Genomic DNA, 24,703 nt, shown 5'->3' with positions numbered 1-24,703 from the left:
AGTCAAGAGAAGAACACTTTCCTTCAAGTGAACATGGTTAAAAAATAGCCAAATATCTGAAAAAAATCTGACTGGCCATCTGTCTATCAATAACACAAATAATGCAATCACTGCTGCCACTTCCACATACTATAGAACATCCTGTCAATCATTATTTTAAAACAGCTTCACAACAAAAGCAGCTCAAAATGAATGCTCTCAGAGGACATATTAGATGTTCCAGACAATGTCTGTAGCACAGCTTGCCAAAAGACGAGAGAGTGCGATAGACAGTGGGGCGAGAGTCAGGTTGACGGGCACAGAATACTCCCACTGACCTGAGGCCATGTACTGTAATGAACCATAATGACTACAGCGGGGAGGCTGACTAAGAACTATGCAGCAAAGCAAGTCCCTCTTGTTTGTTGGTAAAACCCAAAATAGCACAGCAGACCCACTCTGGTATGAGATGGAGGTGCTCGCCAGCAACCAATTTGCAGAAGCACATGATGAATCAGTTGGTTCTAATTGTTACGAGACGGTCTGTTACCAAATGGGCAAGAATCACTCAAAACTAAGCTAAACAAATCTTGAGTTTCTTGGAAGTGCTGCCATATGATGCTGCCACAAATCTGGCCTATCAATGAGAGTTAAGACTATTCCATAGGAAAAACCATTAGGAAGCCCTTCACAAACATGTAGTTCTATAAACAGGCAGGGCTGATGATCACTTTATTTTTCTAAGCCTATTACAGCAGAATAGAACCCTTAACCAGACACAAATGCTGAACCTGAGAAGCAGGCTCATCCTTACTGTAGGCTATACAGCTCATTTTCTATCATGTATATGCAATAATGATGAAGATGGTGATAAATTTGTCGATGCACTCTGCCTTTGTGCTGTCAGGCACCTGTAGGTCAGTTCAGCCTGCAGAAGTACAGCTGCTCTTCACCTGCTCTAGGCCATGACTGACTACAAAAAGTCCAGGGTCTGTTTCAACATGTACAAAAACACTTAGGACTCCTTTTAACACTCTTTATTCCTCAACCCAAATGATCATGTGGCCAACATTTTACAAAAATAACTGTCAAAGCCAGGGATTCATCATTTTTCACAACCAAACCACTGACAAATTTAAAAAAAAAAACATCTGTAAATACAACAGATGTTTTCGATTTAGGTGACTTCAATTAATTGTAATTCGTAAGCTGTAAGAATAGATGTTTGAGCATGTATGTGTTAAAGCACTATGACATATGTCTGCTGTCAAAGAGTTTCTGAAGGAGCTGAAGCAATTACTCAACACAGTTTAGTTGTACATTAAATACTGTGCTTATCTGCAGTGTAGAAAGAAATGTCGCCAAATTGGACAGAGACGCAAAAACAAAAATTACTTCACACAGTGATAACAGCATTTTGTGTTGACAACAGAATTGTAGCAATACAGATAAAAGAAGGAAAGCTGTTACATGTGTAAATAGCAGATCGTTTTACTCTAAAACGTGTTTAATGAGTTTAAAGTCAGAAAATGGCCAATATCACCTAGATTATTTACATTACAGACCCTCTAAAACTGTAACACAAACCTTTTAATATATATGAACTTTGCATTTGAGCAATGTAATTAAATCATTTTGTAATTTAATTATTTAATAATTAGATTTAGTGGTCAACCAATCATTGCAAAGGCCGATATATCGGCCGATATTTGGCATTTTTCAAATATAGGCATTGGCCGATAAGCTTTTCTGTTTGGCTGATGTGTTTGAGGCAGGACTTTTATTTGGATGTACTCTCAAATATCGGCATTGGCTGTCAAAAAAACAACATCGGTCGACCACTAATTTGTTTATTTAAATTTATCTGATTTATTTAATATTTTAATAAATCATTACTCAAACTCAATAAATGTTATTTAATATTTACATTTATTTGTCAATTTAATTGGTCATCATTGCATTTCTGTCACAATCTTGTAAACCAACAGCAACATTCTCCTGAACCCTTAGAGAACTGTAAACCCCCTGAAGAGAAATGCAGTATCTGCAAAGGGACCATTTAAATTTGTAATTGCCAGCAAACAGCAAACTGAAGGAAATAATTATTAAACAGCCAACACCTTTCTTCCCCACACAAACACATTGAATGATTCAGATGCACTCTGATTCACAGTTTCAAAGCTCACTTGTGTGTCACACCTCTCTGTTGGGCACTATCATGTTTCACAGACAGCTACAGAATACCTTTTAACAAATTATCGAGGTCTCCTAACTGCATGTTACTCAGCAAAAGAGTATGTTAATTGAATGTACTGTTTTCCAAACAAGCAAAGAACACTGCTAAATGCTAGGAATCCAATGAGTCTAGTTATCAAAGAGTCTTACATAATGCCCTCAGCAGTTACTGTAGGAGGAAGCTTTGTGAGTCGTCTCAGCATCAACATGTGCAACCTGGCACGACAGCAGGCCAGATTGGACCCAGCCAAGTAGTGGCACACATGCTAGTTAATAAAAACACAACCTCCACCCATCCTAGAGAAAATAAAACATTTACCCCAAAGTGCCTTTCTTATCTGCTATCCAACAAGGAAGCAGCGCATAACATGACCGATAAGTTTCAATGGTTTCCCTCCGTCAAGGAAAAATGCCCATTCATCCCACTCTTCTCACACAAGAAAATGCGCCTGACCAGCATCAACAGCAAGTGCAATTTATAGTTACATACCAAAACTAAACTGTGAACTGTGTGCTGTTGCATGTGAAATTTCCATGTGGAAAATTCTGAATTTAATGTCGCACTGTGTCCAACTATTACACAACAACTGCAAAGAAAAACACAAACAAAACTGTTTCAAAGCCTGTCATTAAAGTCATCGCTTGTGGAAAGCTGGAGGAAGAAAAGATTCTGTTAGACACATCGTGACAGATGTTCATCCTGGAAAGGAATCCGCTTCCTGTTGCACAAGAACATGTTCATCTTAAATGATGTGCTTGTACTCTCGAGAAGAGCCAGTTGGCTCCACATGTGTAAGAGCTGGGCAGGCTTGTGGGGAGTTGCCTGGAAAGACTGTGATCATGAACGAGAGAAGAGAGGGAAAGTGTGGACTTACGTCAAATGCTTCCCGCCGCAGCCCTTCGGTGTTCCTCAGCCAGCATCGGCTCAGCTCACTTAGCTCCAGGATGGGCTGAACTTTCAGCCGAACCGTGTCGCCTGATTGCCGAATCATCTCCACGATCTCATCCCTGTTCTTGTTCTCCACATTTCGCCCGTTGATCTCCACCAGCCGGTCTCCGGGAACCAACCCAAGAGCCAGGTCCTTGGTACCAGCACCTGGTTCCGCAAAGTGGACCACTCTGCGATATACCCCTCCATCCGTGCCACGGTCCAACATGGTGGTGCGCCGCAAGGAGAACCCAAAATCTCCAGTGTTCCGCCTCTGGAGAACCAGCTCCCGAACTTCGGGCGTCTGTGGTGGCACTACAGCAGGCAAGCGGAGGTCTGCTGTAAACGTCTTATCCACAATCTCAGGAATCTGCACTTTCTTCCCAGTAGAAGGCTGTTGCTGATGATGCTGGAGACTTGGTTTACGTTGGGGGTCAAAGATCTTGCTTTCTACCTGTGGAGACGGGGCAGCCGAGTTCTGCCCAGAAGGTGTGGAACCTTCGGATGGACTTTCTTCTTTATTCCTCTGAGAAAAGGAGAAGCGCTTCATGATCGAACCCATTTGCGAGTTCTGCATGGCGAGGGAGCCGAACCTGGCCGCCCGCTCCTTGACAGAGCTCCGGTGGCCATCTTGGCCATAATCACCCTTCAGATCGTCACTGGAACTGGCCGCGCTTAGCTGATCTGCATCCAGGACCATGCTGCTGCGGTTACTGAGGCCATCCGACTCTATGTCGGTCAGGTTGAGCTCAGTGCTGCTGGCGACTTTAATAGGTATCGGGTTCGAGATCTCCAACTTGTTCTTGGAGTCCCGTTTGGAGCTCCGGTTGAGGTTGAAGAAACCCCGTCTCATGCTCATCTCATCCAGGCTTCGGAGCTCAGCTGCTGACATCCGTTCCCTCCGGTCTTTTTTCTCCTTCCTGACGCCATCCTTCTCCTTGTCTTTTTTCATCAAGTTGAACATACTGTCCCCAAATTAGTCTACGTTCCACTACAGAAGCACCAATGTTTTCACAAGTAAGCGATTTTTCCATACAGAGACAGAGTGGCTTCTGTACATCCAGAATGGATTAATTATGGCTCCCTGGAAAGAGAAAAATAACATAACATCAATAATTGTATCATTTTTCATGTTTCTCTACACAATTAGACTCTTTTAGACGCCAGTCAAGTCATAATTTCCTACTGAGCTACAAATGCCTTACAATATGCAATCATTTTGTGAAAAAGTAAAGCCTAATTATGTAGAAATCATTGAATGGCCTTCACACAAGAAACAAACTTCTGCATCATAATGTAGCATGACAATATTTACCAGGGGTGCGTTTCCCAAAAGCAACTTATGGTCACAAGTTCCATCATTACCAATAGAGTTCAGTGGAATAGAGTAACAATGCTTTTGGGAAATGCACCCCAGAAAAGCAAAACTGACTGGTTTTAGAGCAATGAAGATAATGTATTATTATTTCACTATAAGGATGTGAAACAAACCGGGTTTAAAGCATTAGGGAGGTGCTATATAAGCCACGGGCCTCTAACATTCCTATTTTCCCACCAGCAGGAGACTTCATCATCCAAACAAGTTCCATTAACAAGGGGCCAAATTCTTCCCCATAATACAGGAAGGCAATTCAGGCAATTCTTCCCCATAAAAGGCTTTATGCAAAGCACGCTTAATGCAACGTGATACTACCTAATACTACCTACTCTACTAGTTCTAGTACTATACATAATTTGAGTTCAACATTAAAATACAAATGCAAAAAAATACTAGTGAACCCTAGCTTGTATAAACAATTAAGGCATCAACATTAATTATGATAATAATGCTGCTAACGCTCAGTGCATTAGTTATTCTCATTTTCATTTTCATCAGCATCAGTTTCTTTATAGCACAGATTATTCGCTTCATTTTTGTCCCCTGGCGTGGGGTTTGAACATGCTCAGCATGTTTGAACTAGCTTGAAAAAGAAAGTCTCCTATAAAAAAAAAAATGCTATGGTAACCAGTTTCCAAAATTCAAGAGCATTTATTTAAAATACAACACTTCTGTAAAATAAATGTATTTGCTATCACTTTTAAACAATTTAATGCATACTTGCTGAGCAAAAAAACTTATTGACCCTATGCTTTTGGAGGATAGTAGACTGTGTTAGACTGTGAGTAGACATCTTTAGACTGTGTTATGTAAGTTTATCTACTATACAATAATTGTGGTAACATTATATTAAACTATACAGTCATGGCAATGAAAGAAAGGTTGTACAGTAATCAATCGTTGTATTAACTATGTAATTTTGGAGACTGTTGTTACCATTGTCAGTTTCTGTAAGAATGAATTTAATGATTCATTTCAGTACTGTTGTTTATAAACAGATGGACTTGCACTTGACCGTTGACATGAAAGGAAAGTGAGGACTACTACAATATAATTAGGAATTCTGTTACAATGTACTGTAGAAGCCAGCGGTTTGCTAACAATGTATCATTGGCGCATTAAAAGACCAGACGGATAAAAGCCAGGCGAGAGTCACTTTGAAGAGAAGCACGTTAGGACAAGAAACCTTCGTTTATAAATGTGCCCGGTCAGTCAAGCGATGAAAGACTCGTCAATCATCTGCGGGAGGAAAGCCAAACGCTAACGCTCAAGATCAGCCGCTAAGCCTTTAAATTAGCTGGACACGGAGTGAGACTGTTAAACGCAGACCACCAGGGTATACAGATTTTAGCGAGAAACTACCGAACCTATAAACCCGCAAGGTTGCTAATGAACAGTGAATGTAACAATCGTCCGGCTACAGTTAGCATGAGTAAGTGGCTGATAAGGGTCTTTCTTCGCCTCTATATCCAGCAGCGGACTGCTGTTGATCCCACGCTCACATCCCTGACATGAGATTTTACCTTCTGGAAATAACTGGATAATACCTCGTTTACGGAATTTAAACATAAATGTATATATACATAAAAGTCGGCTGCACTCACCGTTTTGAGATATCCAGTTTTTGGCAGGGAACGGTATTGTTTCTGTTCGCTCTATCCTCTAGATGGGCGCAGCTGAACGTGAGCAGGCGAGAGCACTGTTGTAAATATATAGTGATAAAGGCGGTAGGTTGGCCTCATGCTGCTTATTGTTTAGCGAGAAGAAACGGCGACACCTGCTGTCTGCGTTAGGAACTACAGCTGCAGAAGTCAATGCCGCAGGAATTGATTGGGATAATAATAGAATAATAACAATCGATTGTTTCGTTTTGCTTTTGGTGGTCATCAGCTGTAAAATCATCTTAGAATAGATCTAGGGATGTATATAAGGGTCTTGATTAGATAGGTCATCTAAAACTTAACTAAATTAACTAAAACTATAACTTATCATTAACTAAAACTACTATTGTTCATTGAAATAAATATGAAATTAAATATAAATATTGGACGAAAAACTTAAAATAAATGAAAAATAGAACTGTTGCCTTGCAAACAAATTAAGTTACATTTAATCTGAAGCATTTATGGTAATAAACTGGTAGAAAATAAAAAAGCAAAAACTAAACTAAAACTGTGACTAAAATAAAAATAGAATAAACCTAAATAGTAATATAAAAAAAAACCTAATGAAAAAACAAAAGCACTAAATTCAATTCCACAATAATTAAAATAAAATAAAAAATAAAATAAAAGCTTATTTACAATATCAATAAAATATTTTTGAAGCACTGACATTACTAACTGACAAGTAAATAACTAACTAAATAAAAATAAATGAAAACTAAATAGAAATATTAGAAAACTAATAAAAATGGCAAAAGCACATAACAAAATTACACAATAATTAAAATAAAATGTTAATAAAAACTGAAAATAAATTTTAAAAAAAAATCATGTTAATAAAATGCTAATTCATATTAATAAATATTTAAATATTATATAAATAATCCTAAAATAACACAGGTACAGTCTTGTGGGATTAAACTTGTGAAACGAGATCTTGGGGTCATGGTCTTCTTAATTAGATCACTATCTAATACCTTGACCTTTTGCCAGCTGTTATTGTTAAGCTTCTAAATACCATCATATATAGCACTATATGTGTTGGTACACCAGTTTGACAACACTTGTGAGGACCTTTTTCTTTTATAAAATGACCTGACAATTATAGTGACACATCTGAAAAATAAGTTTGCAATTTTAAGTGATCATCAATGTTTAAAATGCTCACAAATCAGCCTAATTATATTTTGTTTTGTACTTGTAATTGGTTTTGAGCTTATTATGTTATTAATCATAACTGTATACTTTTGTATATATTTTATTCATAGTGCATTATGGTCTAACACAATTATTCAGGTGGATGGGGTAATTTGTGAAACAATTGTTTTTAAGTACTTCATTAAAAATAATGAGAAATAATGGTAACAGTTATACTAATGAGATATAAAATAGGATGCATGATACTATCAGCGGCACAAAGCAATACTTAATTCATATCATATAAAGGAGACAGTTTGAGATCTAGTCAGAGAAATAACATTCAGACTAATGGCATCCATTCATTTAATTTCACTAGGTGTTACATACAACAAGAACTGAGATTTTAAAGAATTGTCTGCTACTGCAAAATGAATTTTACTAGCCAAGGTGATGCCTATGAGCAAAAAAGTCTCTTACAAGGGAGTCTCTTACAACATCTCTGTTGTATTCTGACATATATTTGTATCAATACAAAATAATAATATTTTGCCATTGTCAATGACGTAGTCTACTTAAAACAACCGCGAAAACATAATAAACCAGAAAGCCTATGAGAAAACTATTTTTGTTGGCTTGGTCTTTGTATAAATAGTAGAGAAATGATGTATGTTTTGTATTTTTTGGGATGGGTTTTCAATTTTTTTGTCAGCCGAACCCCTTTGACCTAAAATATTTTCTTGAAGTAGCCTAAGATCCCCTGAGATTTTAAGTAAATATTTCAAGGATTTGACAACACGTTCAGTCAATGTTCACTTTTTTTTCTGATATCGGCTATTGGTCACATGATGAGCAGGTAAACTAGTACAATATTTTATTATTTTAAATATTGTGTCATTTTGATTGCTGAATGGTTTAAAATTATTTATGCATTTTAATTTGACCTTTTTTGATGTTTCAACCAATATAGGTCAGGATTTATCAATCATTTTAATCCATTTTCCCATAAAATAAATATATTTTATATGTAGGCCTAGAGACAGAGCGCAACGCGTCATAATCTGAAGACCACCCCCACCGGGCATTTTTGTAAAAGTTGGTTAAATATCTTAACTAAGACCTAGTCCTGGCTAAAGCGAAGCCTCGTTTGTGAAACAGAGTGGCCCAGTTCCGCGGGAAAACTGAGGACTTGGCAACACTGCAGCGGCCGTTATTTTTGAACTACAGCTGGGTTGCCAGGTTTTCACGACAAAACTCGCAGAATTGCTACTCAAAACTAGCCCAGTCTGTTTAGAGGGGTTCCCCTGTAAAAATCGCGTTCCGGGGGTAAAATACACGTTTTTTGCGGGGTTATTCTGGTAAAATTCGCATTCCAGAGGATAAATATCACGTTACTTGGGTCGCATCAACCCGCGGTAACAGCGCGGACTTGCACTGAACTACACTACAGTCAAATGCGCGTTCACTGAGCTCTAGCTCTACGTCATCGCCCAAAGTGTCATAGAGTGGGCGGGGCATTTCGATCGGGGATGAGCTTTAAACATGAGAGCATAACCTTAGGGTTGTGTTCTCTATCATAACAGTCCGTTTCGATCTCAAAAAGCGCTTCCAGCTGCGGGGGTGTATGAGGAGCATCAGAGTAAAGAGTTTTACCTCGATCAGGTAGCGAAGGAGGTGAAAGTAGGAGTGGAAGAGGGGGGCTGTGGTTGGATTTAGTGAAAGAAAACAACATGGCCGCGGTTGAGCTGGAATGGATCCCTGAGACCCTGTACAACACCGCTATCTCAGCCGTGGTCGACAACTACGGCCGATCGCGACGGGACATCCGCTCTCTGCCTGAAAATATACAGTTTGATGTGTACTACAAGGTAAGAAGGAAAGCGAATGGGTTCAGTGCGGAACAAACGTCAAACGCATCAGACACTTTTTTACTAGCAGCTCGGCTAACAAAAACTGAAGCGACCTCTCAGTGGAGCGCTGGTTAGGAGAGGCTCGAGCTACCAGACGATTTAACCGGTCAGGTTTTCTGTTTTGACAGCCCACTCGTGTCTGTGTGGCAGTTTGGATGAAGGCTGGTGGAAGTGGACACTATGTTCCAGTTATCTTTGCGTGTACCTTATCTAACGTTACTGCTGTATGAGATACAGCTCTCTGAGTCAAGACTAGTTAGCTATATAACACAGTGACATCTCTCTTTTTACCCTGTTTACCTTATTTATGGGTACGAGCCCAGTGTAATACGTTTTTATAATGTTATGTGAGTATTCAAACCGTGTTTCTAACGACTTCATAAGATAAGACAACTGACATCTGTGGTTTGAATGGTTTGTCACCAACCACTGTGAGAAGTTAATAAACGCTCTACACTATAAAAGACACTTATTAGACAAAATAATAGAGGCATGGTAACACTTAATAAGGTCCCTTTTGTTAACATGAACTAAAATTAAAAATACTTCTGAAACATAAATTAATTGTATTTAATGATAATTTCAACATGTAGCCTATTAATACATTTTTTAAAATCTAGTTGGATCTCTTAATATTATTTAATGCACCGTGAGCTTACATGAACTAAAAATAAAGTTTATTTATTTTTTTAATTAACAGAATAATAAAAAATATTGTTAGTTAATGTTAGCTACTGGTTTTACTAATGTCAACTAATGGAAACTCATTGTTAAGTGCTACTGCATATATTTATGTATGAAACCACCAAATTACTTATTTTACCCCTATTTAATCTTCATGAGAAATATGTTAAAAACTATAAAATAATTTATAGTTTACACAATAACACATTTTTTCATGTGTTTTGAGGCCACTTAGTGCAACCTGTTTAACTCTTTTATTTGATTAGCCTTTTTGGATATTGAGGTTTGGAAATATGTGATTAGACCAATGCCACTTTCATTTTTATATATATATATATATATATATATATATACATCATAACATAATGAAATAGACTAAATTTGAAGTATTATTTCTTGATGTGGAAAAATCATGTACATTAATAAAAACGTATTACTCAATTTTTATGTAATGTACTTCATATTATACTTTATCTAGTTATGCCAAGTTCTAAAATATTTTTTCGGGTAGAAATTGTAAGTACACAAATATTTTAAAATTGTAATCCTTTTTCAGTGTATCAAGAAATACTGTTAAGTTATGGGACTTTTGAATATTGTTGTGGACAGTTTGGGGCCTTGGAGTCAAAAAGGCTATATTTAGCCTCAAATATAAAATAAGGGTTAGCTTACTCTGTTAACCATTTAATCTTTGCATTATGTTTTTCACAGCTTTGTACAGTCAGGCTGTTTGGTGTCGGATACCAGACGTGCCATATCACAAACAAAATGTTTTTGGCATACGTATTGGTCTTGCACAAACTCTTCCTGATTGTACATTCTGTTTTCATAAAGGCTACTTTTCCTGGTTTTCTGGCTCTTGGCACCCCAAGGGAAGGCTTGAGTTGTCTTTGTGTCACATGTACAATAGGGTCAGCAGTCTCACATTTCTTCATGTGTTCCAGCTTTACCAGCAAGGCCGGCTCTGCCAGCTGGGAGGGGAGTTCTGTGAGCTGGAGGTCTTCGCCAAAGTCCTCAGGGCCTCTGACAAAAGGTATTTGGTGATATTACTGGCTACAAACGTTTAAACAGTAGTGTATTGTGTATATTTGCATTATATGAGCCATCCTGCTTTCTAGATATTAGCTTTGATTTAAAAACTATATTGGTCCACCAGTAGTGATCTAATATGAATTATAAAGTATTTGACATTGCTTGAAGTTAAAGAAACATCCCAATACCATCACCCTAAAAAAGCAACTTGTATATACATATACAGTATATGCAGTATGTGCATGCAAAATATTTTTCATAAGGCTCTATTGATACTTCTATGAAAGACTAAGTACATATTTTCTTTCACAGGCACCTCCTACACCACTGCTTCCAGGCTCTGATGGACCACGGTGTAAAGGTTGCTTCAGTCCTGGCCAACTCTTTCAGCCGCCGATGTTCATACATCGCAGAGTCAGATGCGCATGTGAAAGAGAAAGCTATACAGTTTGGCTTTGTTTTAGGTATGGCTGATGTGGCTCACTTTTCTGCTTTTTCAGCTTGTAATAAGAAGCTGTTGCAATAATACTTTGCTTGGATATCAGGTGGCTTTTTATCAGATGCCGGCTGGTATGGAGATGCAGAGAAAGTCTTCCTGTCTTGCCTCCAGCTGTGCACATTACACGATGAGGTTCTTCACTGGTATCGTGCAGTGGAGTGTTGTGTGAGGTGAGTGAATGGTCAGCTTGAGTCTCTTCTAGCTCTAAATGATGAGTAAATTGTATTAGTATCTTATTAATGTGTTATTGTGGAATTTGTATGCCAGGTTACTTCATGTGCGTAATGGTAACTGCAAATACCACCTGGGAGAAGAAACTTTTAAACTGGCTCAGTCTTACATGGACAAACTAGCCAAACACGGCCATCAAGCTAATAAAGCTGCCCTGTATGGAGAACTGTGTGCCCTACTCTTTGCCAAAAGCCACTATGATGAGGTAAGTCCCATTGCAAATATCCCAGAGGTCTGTTTGAGGAATGGCTGCTCTACATCTTAATGTGTTCTTAATGTGTTTCAGGCTTATAGGTGGTGTATAGAGGCTATGAGGGAGATCACAGTTGGCTTACCTGTGAAAGTAGTAGTTGATGTTCTCAGACAAGCCTCTAAGGTCAGTGATTGTTAGATATTTGAGTTTTGCTAAATATATGTGAACTGCTTTTCCATTAAAAAATTAATATTGATCCCTGCAGGCATGTGTTGTTAAGCGGGAGTTTAGGAAAGCTGAACAACTGATAAAACATGCAGTCTTCTTGGCACGGTAAGCACTATCAAGCGTATTTCTTTTTTAAGCATGTGTGGTGTTGACATTTTGTTCTGTTTGACGCCTATGTATTTCCACATTTTATTTTCAGGGAGCATTTTGGGCACAAGCACCCAAAATACTCAGATACACTACTAGATTATGGATTTTATCTATTAAATGTGGATAATATCTGTCAATCAGTGGCCATTTACCAGGTGAGCCAAGAATTTCAAAAAAGTATAAATAAAGGATTTTCTCATTCTTTGAAAGATTATTTGTGATGTACTTGTTATTGATGTGTTTTACCTTCAGACTGCACTAGATATTCGGCAGTCAGTGTTTGGAGGAAAGAATATTCATGTTGCAACTGCACATGAGGACCTGGCGTATTCGTCCTACGTCCATCAGTACAGCTCTGGTAAATTCGACAATGCACTGTGAGTATCTCAATCCCGTCCTGGGCACATTAGTTACATGTTCAGAGAAATTATTATTTTATATCATTTTGAACCATAATTTGTGTATGTGTATATATATATATGTATATATATATATATATATATATATATATATATATATATATATATATATATATAGGTATATATATATATATATATAGGTATATATATATATATATATATAGTATATATATATATATATATATATATATATATATATATATATATAGGTATATATATATATATATATATAGGTATATATATATATATATATATAGGTATATATATATATATATAGATAGGTATATATATATATATATATATAGGTATATATATATATATATATATAGGTATATATATATATATATATATATATATATATATATATATATATATATAGGTATATATATATAGGTATATATATAGGTATATATATAGGTATATATATATAGGTATATATATAGGTATATATATATATATATATATATATATATATATATATATATATATATATATATATATATATATATAGGTATATATATATATATAGGTATATATATAGGTATATATGTATATAGGTATATATATAGGTATATTATGTGTATATATATATATATATATATGTATATATATATATATATATATGTGTATGTATGTATGTATGTATGTATGTATGTATGTATGTATGTATGTATGTATGTGTGTGTGTGTGTGTGTGTGTGTATGTGTGTGTAATTCATATATATATATTTTTTTAATGGGACTCTTTGCTGCAAAAACAGAATTTGTTAGACAACACTGAACAATACGTAATAGGTCAGAGGCAAAATAGCATTGCTGTTTTGTTGAAAAGATAAACATCCTTATTAGATCACCATGAAAATATGAATAATTGAATTGGTGTTGTGAGTCAATTCTTCAAAAGCAAGCTGCCACATTGCTCTGTTCATACCCAGACAAAACAGTATTTTGGTTGCAACTAATTCCATTTGAACTTTTATACCATTTTATTTGTCCCTTGAGTGTTATGAAGTCCATGACACAGATGACCAGTAGTTGCCCTAAACTTTATCACAATTAAGATGTTCTTGTAGAACTGTTTTGTCCTCTGTGGGGCTTTTTTTCATGGAAGTGTTTATCGAATAACATGTACCCATTTCATACTTAGAATTTTGCTTTTAGATTCCACGCAGAACGTGCCATAGACATCATAACTCACATTCTCCCTGAAGACCATCTGCTGCTGGCCTCATCCAAGAGGGTGAAAGGTGAGACTAGCACTTTGAAAAGCTTTCATAACTCTTCTCATTCACAGCTGCATTACTGGAATGGCAACATTGAGATGGCCCTTGACAGTTCAAAGTAGTATTATCTTTACACTCATCATTCAGTTTGTTTATGTTGTGTTTTTTTTTTTTCATGTGTTTAAAAATCACATTACGTCAAGCTAATTTGTATTTCTGCTCTTCCATCTCAAGCCCTAATCCTGGAGGAGATCGCCATTGATTGCCATAACAAAGAAACCGAGGAACGCCTCCTGCAGGAGGCCCATGATCTGCACCTCTCCTCCCTGCAGTTGGCCAAAAAAGCTTTCGGAGAGTTCAACGTTCAGACGGCAAAACACTACGGGAACCTGGGCCGCCTCTACCAATCCATGCGCAAATTCAAGGTGCTTATTAATTATTCTTTATTTAAACCTGTAGTATAAGTAATAGTGGGTCATTGTGCAAGCTGTGTGTTTTTGTTTTCTGCTACTCACAACACCTTTCCATGGTGTGATTTGTAATGCAGGAGGCAGAAGAGATGCACATCAAGGCCATTCAGATCAAGGAGCAGCTGTTGGGACAGGAGGACTATGAGGTGGCTCTGTCAGTGGGACACTTGGCCTCGCTCTACAACTACGACATGAATCAGTATGATGACGCAGAGCGTCTGTACTTGCGTTCCATCGCTATTGGTGAGGGTTACGTTTGTCATTAACATATTTTGGGTGGGAGTGCATGATATCTGTACCATCAGTTACTGACCTCTTTCTTTTTGTAAATTATTCATTAATATTGAATGTATAATTCGGCCAAAATTGGATATTTAATTGTAATGCTCATTTCCACTGTTTTTACATGACATTTATCTTTGCTGTCATCTAATGCTTAAATAGCTTTTTTTTTAAAAAAAGATTAACAGTTTATTTTTTATTTTTTAATGTATTTTTTAATTAATGATTTCAATTCATTTTTATATTTTAATTTAAAATAATGTTTATAGTTAAAAACTATGGAAAAAAATAACCATGTTGTAATGCCTAAATTCACTTTTAAATTTAAAAGGGTTTGTTTTAGTTTCATGTTTTATTCTTAGTCTGTTTAGATAAAATAATAGTCAACTGTAATATCTGCCATTTATCATGAAAATAATTATGAATCTGTATTTGCCACAATTTCAAAATCTTCCATTACTAATTGTGGATAATTTATAGTACTGTTAAAAATGATTTTATGCTCACAAAGGCTCCATTTATTTGTTCAAAGATACAGTAATATTGAGATAACTTATTACCATTTAAAAATTTCTGTTTTCTATGTTTGTATATTTTAAAATATAATTTTTTTCATTACTCCAGTCTTCAGTGTCACATGATCCTTCAGAAATCATTCTAATATTCAAATTCGATCTGCTCAAGAAACATTTCTTATTATTGTCGGTGTTGTGCTGCTTAATATTTTTGTGTAAACGGTAATATATTTTTACTGACCCAGAATGCTTGTGCTTTATCTTCAAATGTAGAATCATGTTCTTAACCTAAACATAATAACCACATGTCTGTTGTTTCCTACAGGCAAGAAACTGTTCGGGGAGGGTTACAGTGGACTGGAATATGACTACAGAGGCCTGATAAAACTGTACAACTCAGTTGGAAACTACGAGAAGGTCTTTGAGTACCACAATATTCTGTCCAACTGGAACCGTTTAAGGGACAGGCAGTTTGCGGTAGCCGATGCGCTGGAGGACGTCAACACGAGCCCCCAGGCCACAGACCAGGTGGTGCAGTCTTTCCTGCTTTCCCAGAGCCACGGAGCCGGGCGTCCCTGCTTGGGCTAATGGCCGGGAAGCCCACCTGAAACCTAGATGTGCACACCCACCCCCATTTCACACCCTCACATCCAGTTATTCACAAGTACTCCAGATGGGCGGGGAGTGTGATTATTATCCTGAGATTCTCAAGGACTGACAATTCACTTGTACCAGCAACTCCCCAAGCCCATTTCCTTAAAATGGGAGAAAAACCATGACATCTTTGTGACCATGCTAACACTCATGATGGAAAAGCAACCATTCGTCGAATTCATTCACTCTCCTTTGAAGAACCCGACCATTTCTTGAATAAAAAAAACAGTGCTGTTCGACAAAGACTGAAAACTTCCACACCCCTCTGTTCTTTTTTTTTTTTTATTTAGAGTTGCTCCACACTACAGGAATACTTTGTTTATCACCACATTGTCTATTTGTGGAGGCAATTGCTCAGCGCAGCTCCCACAGAACGAGATTCAAAGTCATTCATTAAACCCGAGTGAAGGAACATCAGTAGACATCCATGTCCCCATTAACACCAGGATTAGAGCTTGACTTCATGTTATGCAAAGCTTTGCATTTGAGGATTACCTGTGTGCTCTCTGGAAAATGAGACCAGCCATGTTACATTGTGGACCATTATGTTTATTTTTGCTTCTTTTTTTAATTAAGAATTCATGTCACGTGTGGAATTTACGGACCAGTGAGTTTATGATTGCTCTAGATACCTTGTTTTAACTTTCTCTTCTGGTTTTGTATTCACTTAGTACTGACATAGCTTATTTTAAACTGCCAATAATTTATATGCAAGGTATGCTACAACCTGTAGGTGTAGCGTTGCAGACGGATGAGCCAAAATAACTTCTGTTCATAATAATAATACGTGTGCGACCACAGTTAATTGCCATAATATGAACTAAACCGAGTGGGAGGACGAGTTCACAAAGCTGGCTTTCTGTCATAGCAGAGCCTTATTCACACACACACACACACACACACACACACGATATAAGCTGAAGTGGTGATAGTTACAAGACCAGGTTTCCCAGGTCCGTTGTTGTTTTCCTTTCAGAGCTCGGCCCCGGGCGGCGTAGATTAACACCCCTGGCCCACTGCCAGCTGACTGGACACACAGAGAAAAGGGCTGAGCACAGCACCTGCCATTGTGAAGAGGCTCCCCTGCTGGGGAACCTGCGGTATAGTGCACAGGGGTGTGAATCCACGCACGATTGTGTAGCAGCAGTGCAATATTTGCTGAACGCACCTGTACTACTCCAAAACCAATCAGTCTGACTCATTTCACTGCCGCTCCACTCTCAATCCATATCCAAAAGACACACAGACTCCCAACCAAGTTGACAGGAAGAACATTTCAAGTTTGCATGAGGACCATTCAGATTAAATTGGCATCCTTTTGTCACACCTTCATAAAGAACTCATTGCTGAAACAAAGCCTTGCTGCAGGCCAGTCATGTAGAATGTGCTTTTAGTATCTCACCACATTTTAGCTCCTAGCCAGCAGCACCAGGACCCCAGATCGAGCTGAAGTCCCAGCCTTAGTCTTAAAGGACTCTCAGCTGGCTGGGATCTGCTTTGTCAGCTTTTTTTGAGTAGCTTGCTTTGAACGAAACCTCCGCCTGCAGCTTTTCAAACACCTTTAGCCCCGTAAACAGAGCAAGAGATTCACGCATTATGACTCCTTACAAATCCCTTTATTGTTATGTTTGAGGTTTTATCATGAAGAATGAGGTGGTCTTAAAAAGGAAAGTCCACCTGAAATGAAACTTCTGTCTTAATTTGCTTGCCTTCGTCTCATTCCAAACCTGTATGCATTTCTTTCTTCTGTGGGACAGATATTTTGAAGAATGTTGATTAATGAATAGTTTTGTTTTCCATTGACTTCCACTGTATATGGACAGAAATACAATGGAAGTAAATGGGAACTGGAGATATCTTTTTCAAAGCATCTTTTTTTACGTTTCACAAAAGAGCGAAAGTCATACAGGTTTGGAAAAACACGAGCTTGAGTAAATGATAGAATATTCATTTTTGGGTGGATGTTCCTTTAATACCATACTTGAGGCAGCAAGGTAAGGACAGGAATTTGCCTTGGTTAGAGAGATGGAATATTGTAACAAATAAACTGTGATCTTGCAAACTTTGTAAGTGCATTTCCATTGACTATGTGCTGTAAATAGTTCCCATATCAGATGATGAGTTTAGGAATATGAATATCAAATGTGAAAATAATGCACATGGGAACAAGTAAGCTTGGTGGATGCTGAATGAATTTATAACGTAGCTCTGATTGCTTCCTTCTGAATGTCGATTCAAGGGCTTATTTGTCAACCTCAAGTGGTATTTCATGGTTAGAGAGATGGTTGATCACTGTTGATCAAATCCAGACTGCTTCTCCATCTGAATAGGCCACAGTTCCCCAAAAATCAAAGGTGCTTCTGGGTCAAACGTTCTCTATTTTTGCATGTTTAAGTAAATGTATATAGATGTAGATGCATAGCTACAAGTGGTTATTGTCCCAGTGAGCTCCATAGTGACAAAAAATATATATATAAAATTTTACACTGAGCAGTTAATAAATGTCCCATGAAATTTAGAGAAAAAAATAATGAATTTGGCAACTCTGAAGTGTTAAACTGATCACAGAAATTAATAAATAGCATCCTCTGACAATAAAAGCAACCCTGTCACTTCAACTTTTCTTCAAAATCTGCCCTCAGAGAGCTGGAGAAATTAATTAAAGGTTGATAACTGATACGGTGGGGCCTTTTAGATGCTTATTATCTTTATGAAGTCCTCAGACGTGATTTAGCCAAAGTGCTGTTTCAGGACGATTGGCTAATCCTTGAAGTAACAACCTACGAGTGGATGTAATCTCTTAGGACTTTCTTTTATTGTCTATATTCATTGGAGACACTCTAGAAGAGTTTTTGATCAAATCCAGTGACTAAGAGGAAAATTGCGTTTTTTAACATTGATACTGACTGTGACCCTGGAAATGTCAGTAACCTGTGCCACAGTGCGCCTCTGCTTGGATACTCTTCAGTCACTGGCTTTATGTAACTCACCCTCAGTAGAGTCTTCTGTGCACTGTACATCTGTAACCACCAAATCATTATTAAACTCATTTGTATCCACTATTGTGAAAATCTGTAACTACTTCTAACACAAAAAAACAATATAGAGCTGTCTAATAGACTACAACGAGCAATATTGCTTCTGAAGTATTAAAGTTGCTTTATTTTTTGCCTTTACATGATTATTCTCCACCTGTTCCTGAAGCCAGTGTGATATGTTGAGTCTATGAGTTGAATGTATGCAACGGGATCCTACAAAAAAACACTCTTTTGGATGGATTGGTGACTGAACAAAAAATTAAGAATAAAAGACTGTACTCAGCATGTGTACGTCTGGAACATTTTTACTCACTTTTTCACTATAGTCATAATTAATGACCAGATATTTCATTTTTTAAAATCCCAAATTACTGTATCTGTCCTTGAAAGATTATTCATGTAATTCATCATACACTACTGTTCAGTTTTTATTTTAAGTAATACTTTTTTCAGAAAGGATGCATTAAATTGATCAAAAGTGACGGTAAAAAGAATACAAAAAAATTATATTTCAAATTAATACCTTTTATTTGCACAGCTATTGATTATTTTTACATTTATGCATTTACCAGATGCTTATTTCTAGGAACATTTGATCTGTTCATACATTTCCTGAGAATCAGACTCATGACCTTACTGTTACAAGTGCCATACATTACTGTTTGAAATGCAGAAACAATAAAAGTCCCAAACAATAAATACATAAAGTGCAATTTTTGCATCAAGAATTTCTAAAAAAAAAAAAAAAAAGAATAATAATGTAACAGTTACAGTGCAAAAATCCTCCTTTCATAAAAACTGCATTTAAGGACTCTAGCATATATATAGCCAGAGTCCTTAAATGCAGTGTTAAGGAAAGGAGGCTTTTTTAGGGTTTTCAAGAAAATATAAATAGATCCCTGCAACATTACTCCCTGCTAAACTGTTTTTTCTTTTCCATAAATGACATTCAACAAGCTCAGTAACAGAGATATAACAGAGACCAGAAGCCTCAGTAAATATGAATTTCAAACGGAAACCCTTACTACATCCTAAATGAGCCTTTAGAGATCCCTAGTTCTTCTTTTCTTCCTCTTCATCTATTAAGAATCTCAAATGGGTTACGATGCACCACATCTGCAAAATGACATTAACAGTAGTATTTACACATAAATGCCTTTATTGTGACAGTAAAAGCACATTAATAATGCTGAGTAAACATGCTCCTCACCTCAACTGCAAAGCTCAGTAAGCGTCCCGCTGTCAGCACCAGAATCCCCAGAATCTGTAGCCAGTTTGGGACAAAGAGGGTCTGCGACAGCACCTCGTACTGGTAGCCATACAGCCACACAGGTAAAACATGGAGGCCTGCTATTGTCAGAATGCCCAAAGGTGTCTTGAAGCCTGCAACAAGAATAACAGCATTCATCAGGGCTTTTCATATTAAAATGGTTCATTCTAAACGCAAGGTAAATGGGGTTTGTGTATGAAAACAACTGTGAAACGTTCCTCTACCTTGGGTTAAAAGTGGGGTTTAAAATGACGATGGAGTTAAGTGCAATGTGAAAAGACATACATCTGTGCTTTCAAACATTTTACGGTTTAAAAAGAAAGAAATAACTTGTTGCCATACCTTTTGCCATCACTGCCCGCACCCAAACTGGGCTCTCCGTGAACGAGTTCTTCCACTGGGCACCTCTGGCATTGTGGTTGCACACAAATACACACCACTCCACTGAAGACACCAGCCAGCCCCACTTCACAAGCACAGAGAGCAAACTCATTTAAACTAATACAGATATGATTGAGACAAACATACAGTACATACCTCATAAAGCATGTTCCAGATCATGCCTCGTCCTAAATTGTCAATGACCACATCCAGCCACGCTCCGAACCTGGATGTCTGCTGCAGCCGACGGGCCGCCCAGCCATCCACGCCTGGCCCAAAGATAAAATAATAAATCAATAAATGTGGTTACTAACATTCTTTAAATATACTTAAACTAATAAGTGAACAAATAAAAGGTTGTGTTACAAGAAGCTCCTGGTTTTCCTCCAGAGTAAGAAATATGATGCATGTTACATTCTGCACTTACATATTTTTAGAATATATTATGTAAATAAAAAGTAAGGAAGTAAAGTTTTATTTATGTAGCATAGAAGAGAGTAAAAAAAGAACTGCAAGGATATAAAAATGCATAAAAAATAAACAAAACTAAAAGAATAATAATTAATTTTAGTTACTTATATAATTTATTACTGTATCATATTTCATTGTAAATATTATGTAATTTATTCTAAATCATTTTAAGACATTTTGTGGCCCTCTTGAAGTTTACTGAGGCCCCCCAGTGTTTCTGGCCCTTGTTAAGCAGTCTTTGTCCTTGCTGGTATTATGGTATAATATTATAGCATAATAATAGTATAATAATATCCGATTTAAAAATAAAGGTTCCAAAAGGGGGTTTTCAAAGCGATGCCATATAGAAGATCTATTTTGGTTTCCTCAAAGAATCTTTCAGTGAACAGTTTTCATTTTTAATTTATTTATTTATTATTGTGAAGAACCTTTGACTAATAATAGAATGTTTTGTGCAATGGAAAGGTTCCATGGATTATAAATATTCCTCATGGAACTATATGCTAATATAGAGCCATTATATTTAAGAGTGCATGTATTTATTATTTCCATAGCTTTCATGTAATTACCTACCATCCAATATAATTGATAACACATACAAGGGCACAAAACTCCTTGGATCACTATACAGAATCCAGGCAATGAGAACGAGAAGAATCCGAATATAACCTATAAAAACAAACATTTTACCTTACAAATAGCATAAAACCATAATTACAGTGCATTAAATATAGGCTAAGTCGTAAATGTAGCTGGAGGGATCTAATATTTTTTATTCTTTAAAACGAATTCTGCTGCTGCAACAAATACACAGATGCCATGTAATAATTACTCTGACTCACCAATTACATTGGGTACAAAGAAAAAGATATGAAATCCCATATCACAGCTGCTCCTCTCTGCTTCTGCAGCCGTCGCGTCTAAAGTCACCGTCTTCTGGAAACAGCACGTATCTTATTTAAATGACTTCATATGCACAGTAGTACCTAATTAAAATGTCATTATGATCATAAACATTTATATCACTGCAAAAGAGTTCACCTCTTCTTTATGTGTGACATTTATGGCAGGGCAGATATAAACAGGACTCTCTTCCGGCTTTGTGACAAGTTTTATAAACGTCATTCGTGTTGCACAGACACTAGATGCCACAGGAGGACGCTAAAAGATAAGAGTCTGAAAGATTGTATTAATTCGTGAGGTTTAATTAAGATTAATGAAAGGTTAGCGCCAAATGCGTATGTGTACACAAGGGTAAATTTGCATTAATTACTTGTCAGAACTGATTTTATATAGATAACACATTCTTGAAAAATTAAAGAGACCAAACCAGTGTTGTTACTGATTGTTGCTGATACCAAAGACTTTACGTTTTCGTTAACTGAAATAAAGCTGAAATAAATTAAAATATATATCAGATTAAAAACTTGAAATGTTGCCTCGGAAACTAACTGAAATAAGTTGAAGCTGAAGTATTAACATTAAAACAAAAATAATTATGTTTATATGTTTTATTTGATATATTATGTTTATATAAAAATTTGTCTCTGGCTAACCGAGACTTGTCATTTGCATTTACATATTGTTGCTCTTTTGTTAGTTTTGAGTGCTTCTATTATACTCATTTGTAAGTCACTTGTGGAAAAAAGCATCTGCTAAATGACTTAATGTAAATATAAATTATAAAGTAAAAAACGTAAGAACTAATAATGACAAATGACAAAAGCACATTACAAAATAACGAAACCTATACTAGAATTATAATCAAAATGGAAAAGATCAAATATAGGCCGACTGAACATAAATGCTATAATAGCACAGTAAAAAATAAAATAAAGAAAATAATAGTAAATAGCCTAATACTAGGCTAGAATAACGCTAAACGTTACGAAAAAGGCATTTACTTGCAATAAGTTTCTAGGTACTTAAAACACTCAATATCACATTTGAATTATATTTCGGTGGGTGATAAAATTAATAGAAATAGCTGAGGGCTCCCCAAAGCAAATAAAATAAAATAAAAATTGCTGCCTCCACACAGTGCACATGCCAAAAAAGACATTAAACTGACCACCATGAAAAAGCTACTGGCCTATGAAAGTCATCATTTCATTATTAACAATTGTATACCCATATACACAAAGTCCTTGCAAAGTAAAGGAATGGTGTTGGTTTGGTTGGTTAAACTGTCTCCTCACAACCACGCCAATATCTAAAAATCTAATATCAAGCACGGAAATTAAAGTCGACGGCACAACAGCCACCTCTGAGCGCAAAGGCGTCGATGCTGCGCTTCTCGCGCAAATCTGACGCTAATACGCCCCCTTTGCTCTGATTGGACAAAACTCACGTGATCGAGTATGGAGGCGTCGGCGTTTAGACGCGTCACTCGTTGATAACGCCAAACTCTACCGCTTGACTTGATAGGAACACCATACCGAAAAAAACAAAACAACGGAAAACAAGGCAACAAGCACCGGTCACACTTTGCGCATTTCTGCCATTGCCATGAAATGAGGGCACCATGGGCGCCAAGGAGTCACGGATAGGCTTCCTTTCGTATGACGAGGCCGTTAAAAGAGGTAAGAGGTTTGAGCTTCAGCGATTAACGGCGGTCAGTCAGTTGCGCGGCAGCGCTAAGCTAGCGTTAGCAGCGTTAGCCAGCTAGTTAAGCCTACATATTAACTCTTTCTGCGAGCTAACAAGCCTCAATCTGTCGTTTCACATAGCTATTATGTGAAGTAGCGGGTGTAAAGGGGCTTGGGGGACGAAGGTGGGGCTGTTTTGACTTGTCTTTGTGTTAATGTTGCTGTCAGTGACTGCGTCCTAAAACCTAGTAAGCTGTCTACTTAGATTTTTCTGCATCATATTCGCTTTCATAAGATGCCCCAGATCGCATGAGAGTGCACATCACACTTGGTTTTGACACATAGCCAGTGTCTAACTAGCAGTCGACTGGAAGTGTTACTAATCTGGGCGGTTCAGGGGCGTCCATACTGACAAACAGCTTTAACTAATCTGTCAACATTTCTCAACACCCCATACGTATTTATCATGTAACCTATCGCACGTTATCAGCTCACTCTTCCTAAGAAGAGAGTGGAAGTGCTTGTCCTGACACACTGAAATCTGATTATTTGGACGTTTGGTGTTATTTAAGGGTTGTTTTGACTTTCAGAGGGAAGTGGATGTTCTTCAGGAATGATTATGTAATTGAGAAATCATTTAAGTCTTGAAATAAGTGATGTTTTTGATAAAGGCCTGCTGACAAATTAATGACAGCTCAGTGACAGTGTCCAAACCAAGGATGTAAACAAATATTTAAAGGGATAGTTCACCCAAAAATGAAAATCTTGTCATCATTTACTTACCCTTGTTTTATTTCAAACCTGCTTTTCTTTCTTCTGTGAATCATAAAAGAAGATATTTTGAGAAATATCAATATTGTGGAAGTCAGTGGGAATCAAAAGTGTCAACATTGTTCTGAATATCTTCATTTATGTTACACAGAAGAAAGTCATACAGGTTTTGCATACATTAGGTTCAGTAAATGATGTCAGAATTTCAAGTTTTGGAGGGAATTGTGCATTTAATATTGGCGGGAAGCAAGGATACATTTGAGAGTTTGTTATTGAATCTAATTATTAAAGGGAACCCTTAACTGTCTTTGGTGGTTACCACCATCACATTTCATTTTAGACAGTATTTGAATATGTTGTCACGTTAAGGTCC

The 24,703-nt window shown here is 36.9% G+C and overlaps 4 protein-coding genes across 9 annotated transcripts in view; 2 read left to right on the top strand and 2 right to left on the bottom strand.

Moving 5' to 3' along the window:
- LOC109103565 (unconventional myosin-XVIIIa-like) overlaps positions 1-6,268 on the bottom strand; it is a 102,217-nt gene extending 95,949 nt beyond the window's left edge. For all 4 annotated transcript variants that reach the window (XM_042739531.1, XM_042739532.1, XM_042739534.1 and 1 more), the window contains exons 1-2: positions 6,125-6,268; positions 3,090-4,226 (exon numbers count right to left, since the gene is read on the bottom strand). In XM_042739531.1, coding sequence (XP_042595465.1) covers positions 3,090-4,106 — 1,017 coding nt within the window. In that variant the 5' untranslated portion in view covers positions 4,107-4,226; positions 6,125-6,268. The remainder of the gene's footprint in view (positions 1-3,089; positions 4,227-6,124) is intronic.
- A 2,541-nt stretch (positions 6,269-8,809) lies between these two features.
- Positions 8,810-19,131, top strand: LOC109103259 (amyloid beta precursor protein (cytoplasmic tail) binding protein 2). The gene is made up of 13 exons (XM_019116637.2): positions 8,810-9,189; positions 10,860-10,948; positions 11,260-11,411; positions 11,493-11,616; positions 11,714-11,882; positions 11,964-12,053; positions 12,136-12,203; positions 12,298-12,403; positions 12,501-12,625; positions 13,829-13,914; positions 14,125-14,315; positions 14,438-14,603; positions 15,483-19,131. The coding sequence occupies exons 1-13, from the start codon at positions 9,052-9,054 to the stop codon at positions 15,743-15,745; spliced, it is 1,767 nt and encodes a 588-aa protein (XP_018972182.1). The 5' UTR covers positions 8,810-9,051; the 3' UTR covers positions 15,746-19,131.
- A 222-nt stretch (positions 19,132-19,353) lies between these two features.
- si:ch1073-145m9.1 lies at positions 19,354-22,140 on the bottom strand. Of its 2 annotated transcripts, none has more exons than XM_019116639.2 (7): positions 22,013-22,140; positions 21,814-21,907; positions 21,545-21,640; positions 20,657-20,769; positions 20,462-20,585; positions 20,060-20,232; positions 19,354-19,965 (listed from the first exon to the last, which is right to left on the bottom strand). In XM_019116639.2, exons 1-7 carry the CDS (start codon positions 22,094-22,096, stop codon positions 19,903-19,905), a joined length of 747 nt encoding a protein of 248 aa, XP_018972184.1. In that variant the 5' UTR covers positions 22,097-22,140; the 3' UTR covers positions 19,354-19,902. The 2 variants fall into 2 exon arrangements, with proteins under 2 accessions (XP_018972184.1, XP_018972186.1); XM_019116641.2 differs by having other exon boundaries at positions 21,814-21,904; positions 22,013-22,134.
- A 1,199-nt stretch (positions 22,141-23,339) lies between these two features.
- The window catches only part of LOC109103258 (ubiquitin carboxyl-terminal hydrolase 32-like), a 52,241-nt gene continuing 50,877 nt past the window's right edge, over positions 23,340-24,703 (top strand). The window contains exon 1 of one of the 2 annotated variants that reach the window (XM_019116634.2): positions 23,340-23,553. In XM_019116634.2, coding sequence (XP_018972179.1) covers positions 23,496-23,553 — 58 coding nt within the window. In that variant the 5' untranslated portion in view covers positions 23,340-23,495. The remainder of the gene's footprint in view (positions 23,554-24,703) is intronic. The other variant, XM_042739522.1, reaches the window with a different exon arrangement.

This window comes from Cyprinus carpio, chromosome B15, assembly GCF_018340385.1.
Source record: "Cyprinus carpio isolate SPL01 chromosome B15, ASM1834038v1, whole genome shotgun sequence".
In the NCBI taxonomy this organism is placed as follows: domain Eukaryota; kingdom Metazoa; phylum Chordata; class Actinopteri; order Cypriniformes; family Cyprinidae; genus Cyprinus; species Cyprinus carpio.
This window is presented reverse-complemented; position numbering and strand designations above follow the sequence as displayed.

Coding starts and splice junctions, on each gene's coding strand:
- LOC109103259 (XM_019116637.2), top strand. CDS start 9,052: ATGGCCGCGGTTGAGCTGGAATGGATCCCTGAGACCCTGTACAACACC. Junction 10,949..11,259: donor CTCAGGGCCTCTGACAAAAG/GTATTTGGTGAT, acceptor TTTCTTTCACAG/GCACCTCCTACACCACTGCT. Junction 14,604..15,482: donor CTTGCGTTCCATCGCTATTG/GTGAGGGTTACG, acceptor TGTTTCCTACAG/GCAAGAAACTGTTCGGGGAG.
- si:ch1073-145m9.1 (XM_019116639.2), bottom strand. CDS start 22,096: ATGACGTTTATAAAACTTGTCACAAAGCCGGAAGAGAGTCCTGTTTAT. Junction 21,908..22,012: donor ATGTCACACATAAAGAAGAG/GTGAACTCTTTT, acceptor TGCTGTTTCCAG/AAGACGGTGACTTTAGACGC. Junction 20,770..21,544: donor GTTATCAATTATATTGGATG/GTAGGTAATTAC, acceptor TCTTTGGGCCAG/GCGTGGATGGCTGGGCGGCC.